This window comes from Mytilus trossulus, chromosome 5 (assembly GCF_036588685.1).
Source record: "Mytilus trossulus isolate FHL-02 chromosome 5, PNRI_Mtr1.1.1.hap1, whole genome shotgun sequence".
NCBI lineage: Eukaryota > Metazoa > Mollusca > Bivalvia > Mytilida > Mytilidae > Mytilus > Mytilus trossulus.
The window spans coordinates 15,413,002-15,416,733 of NC_086377.1; the positions used below are offsets into that span (position 1 = coordinate 15,413,002).

Genomic DNA, 3,732 nt, shown 5'->3' on the forward strand with positions numbered 1-3,732 from the left:
TTTTCATCTAGTGACGTTAACCAGTATTTGCATTCCATTTTTGTGTTTTGGATTTGACAATACTTTACATACTTTTTTTTGTTTTCCCATCCCATATAAAGGACAATATAATATTATTTATTTGTTTTTCGTTTATATCCGGAATACCTCTAATTCCAATTTCGTATCCAATGACCAACAGTTGAAAGGATTTAATAATTAAAACTTTCCCCGTAAATGTGAGTTTTTCTTGATTTCCAAATTTCCATACAGCTTTTTATCTTATTTATTTTTTCTAACCAAATTTGATCTAAGTTTACCCAATATCAATGTTGTAGGATTGCAGGATATATATCAATCCTTTTTGCATTTCAGTCACAAAACTTCCACGAGAGTGCTCCGACATTACAATGAAAAACCCAGCAGACGGTGTTTACACTATATATCCTGACGGAAAACGAGCTGTACCTGTTTATTGCGATATGACCACTGCAAATTTTAGATGGACAGTAAGACTGATTAGCTTTGAATCCATGGATGATATACCAATTGACATTATGTGTACCTTGCACAAAATATTGAAAATTACTTGTAAACCCCAATTCATGTTTATCACTATACACCTAACTGAACCTATATGGCAAACGAATGTTATTTCTAATAGAAGAAAATATAAAATCAAACAGAAAGTTTTCCAAGTCCATCTCTCCAACGTAAAATATCCGAAGAAAGTTCAAATTTACGGTAGCTTCTTTGATTGGAACCCATAGTTTATCTATTTATTTGATATGCATTTTTTTTTTATTATTTTACGAAATTAGGTAATACAAAGAAGAATTAACGGATTTGTTGATTTTTATCGCGGATGGTCTGCCTACAAAGAGGGGTTTGGTAATGTTAGTGGTGAATATTGGTTGGGTAGGTATGACTTCACTACGTATGTTTTATTGAAAAAAAACAACTTTTATTTCATTACTCAAATTAACATAAAAATTACATTTAACGAAGCCTATCATTTTTGTAAATTGTAACTTTGACACTTCAATCAAGACAAACTACAGGAATATGGATTGCAGATTTTAGATTTATGAGTTTGACTGTCCCTTTTGTATCTTTCGCCCCTCTCTCTCTTTTTTACTTTTATAAGCATTTTTTTTTCTTTTCTACATGTTCTACTATCCCTTTTTTAATCAACAAAGAATTTTCCCTCACAATTTGAAATACCTGTACATGCATATTTTGGATATATTATATTTTGATTCCAATAACACGATTAGTAATATTTCAAGCATTTATGGCTATAGTGCTTTAACATTCACAACCGTTTTGAATCAGGCTCTATTTCGTGACTTCAAATACGCCCCGGTTACCTCATACAGATTGCATGTTGATAGCGATGTTATATATTTATATGATATAACAATAAATCAAACATTATTAAAAAAAATCATGCATGCATACATGTACTCGTTCCACATTGTGATCTTGCATGTTAGCAATCAGCGTGTTGATAAAGAAAAAAAAAAACAAGGTTCGCATAATCATTATATTTACACATTTGGACATTTAAGCACAACTCAGTTATAAATAAAAAGTAAAAATATAAATTACTTACAGACACATATATACTACATAAAAAGGCTGGGATTTCATAATTATAAAAATTACAAAAGACAAGGCAGTTACCGATAAACCAAGGAACATACATTTAATAAATTAATATATATGCCTGGGTTAAAGTTATGTCCAGTTTCAAATCTGTGCCCTGTTCCTCAGATCTATGTTTTGTGACATGATGAATCCCAACCCTGTGGCCCTTTGTTCAGCCATAAATACATGTCCTTTCAGCCGAGCTGTGTCCTGTTTCTTGACTTTCAAAATTATTTTTCAGATGTCCCTATCCCTGTGAAATCCTTTCGAAAGGTTTAACAATGTTTAAAGCATCAAATATACGACCATTCTGTTAACTTAGAACACGTTCCGTATTGTAATAATGTTCGATAATATACTCTATGCAATACAGTATAATGTAACACCTATCAAAATGAAATATGGTGTTGTATTAGATATGTACTTAATATTTTCCTCCCTACTGATGGATTTTTCTTATCTGTGTAATTTACAGGTAATGTTAACATTCATGAGATAACTTCGCATAACAATCATGACATCAGGATCGAATTAGAAGATTTTGAGGGAAACAAAAGGTATGCAGAATATACAGTTTTTGCCATTGCTGATGAAGAGAGTAATTTTCGTCTTCTCGTGTATAACTACTCTGGAAACGCTGGTTAGTGGCTAACTAATAGCAGTATAAAGATCAACAAATCAAAGAATCACAAAATTCCAAAAATCTCAAAACTATCAAACACAGTTAACCCTAAATACTACTAGATCAAAACAAACTTTGTACATGTTACCTTATTGTGAAAATTACAAATAACTGCGATCTTATTAGTTGTAAGATATCAGCATTACAAAAAATGTATTAGTGCCAACAATTATACGAATATCTACTAAACAGCATATGTGTCTGATGTAAACATCTTGCAGTCTTTAAAAATGTCAAAACACCTCAAGATACTTATTCAATAATTTAACACAAATCTTAAATTAGTTTACAACGTTTAGTAATAGTGTGAGTTGTTTTCTAAAAACTGTTTTACTTGAGTTTTTTACTGATGTGAAACCACTTGATATCAAAAATGTAATCCATTTTTCTTTGTAAGAATCCAATTATGTCTTTTTCGTTTATTTATAAAACAAAGGAGACCTTAATCATAGTCATGTACCTCTCATAGAGACGAAACAAGGCTGTCAACTCGAAAATTCTGATAAGATATTTAACAATTTCAAGATGTATGTACTTATACCGTTTGTTTGAAACAATAATTGAATTAGGAAATTAATGTCACCTTATCTCAAATTGAAGGTGACTCGTTTTCCTACCATAGCGGTATGATGTTTTCAACTTTTGATAACGACAACGATCCGTATAGCCCTGCAAATTGTGCCGTTGCGTACAGTGGAGCTTGGTGGTACAATAAACGTCATACTTCAAATCTGAATGGAAAGTATTTGGCGGGACATCACACATCGTACGATGACGGTATTGAATGGTATCATTGGAAAGGTCAATACTACTCTATGAAGTCAACGAAGATTATGATTCGAAAGTATTGAAAATAATTTGGAACTATAGTTAACTTTATTATCCGCTTCCAATTTATATTTAATAAAAAACATTCAGAATTTTGTTTTCGTTCATGAATCGATAACATACTTTCCTGAAAATAGAAAAAAAAGACAGAACACGACGATTGCTAATATGTTTTAACATCAATTATCCTCTGTTTTACAAGAAAAAAAGAAAGCAAATAATCAGTACATAACAGTGAATTTAAAAAAAAAACATAATATCACTAGGTCTTTCTCAGAGTCTGGTCAGTTCTTTTTAAACTTGAAAAAGATCTACGAAAATTACCAAAAGGACATTGAAACTGATAACACGAACCAAAGGTAATTTCATAGGAAAACGGTAACCCACTGCTGTGTTTTTTTTTTATAATATGTCCAACGACGTTTTATAATATGTCCAACGACGTTTTATAATATGTCAAACGACGTTATCGTTTTCAACTACTCTGGAAACGCTGGTAAGCAGTTAAAAAATAGTTACATCTGACAGCCATGAAACATTATGATAATCAGCGAATTATACAACTACAAAATTGCAAAAATATCAAACACCGT

At 31.1% G+C, this 3,732-nt stretch overlaps 1 protein-coding gene across 1 annotated transcript; it reads left to right on the forward strand.

Moving 5' to 3' along the window:
• The first annotated feature begins 389 nt into the window (after nucleotides 1–389).
• On the forward strand, nucleotides 390–3,162 carry LOC134717645 (microfibril-associated glycoprotein 4-like). The gene is made up of 4 exons (XM_063580140.1): nucleotides 390–488; nucleotides 801–897; nucleotides 2,105–2,269; nucleotides 2,912–3,162. The coding sequence occupies exons 1-4, from the start codon at nucleotides 390–392 to the stop codon at nucleotides 3,160–3,162; spliced, it is 612 nt and encodes a 203-aa protein (XP_063436210.1).
• Nucleotides 3,163–3,732: the final 570 nt, after the last annotated feature.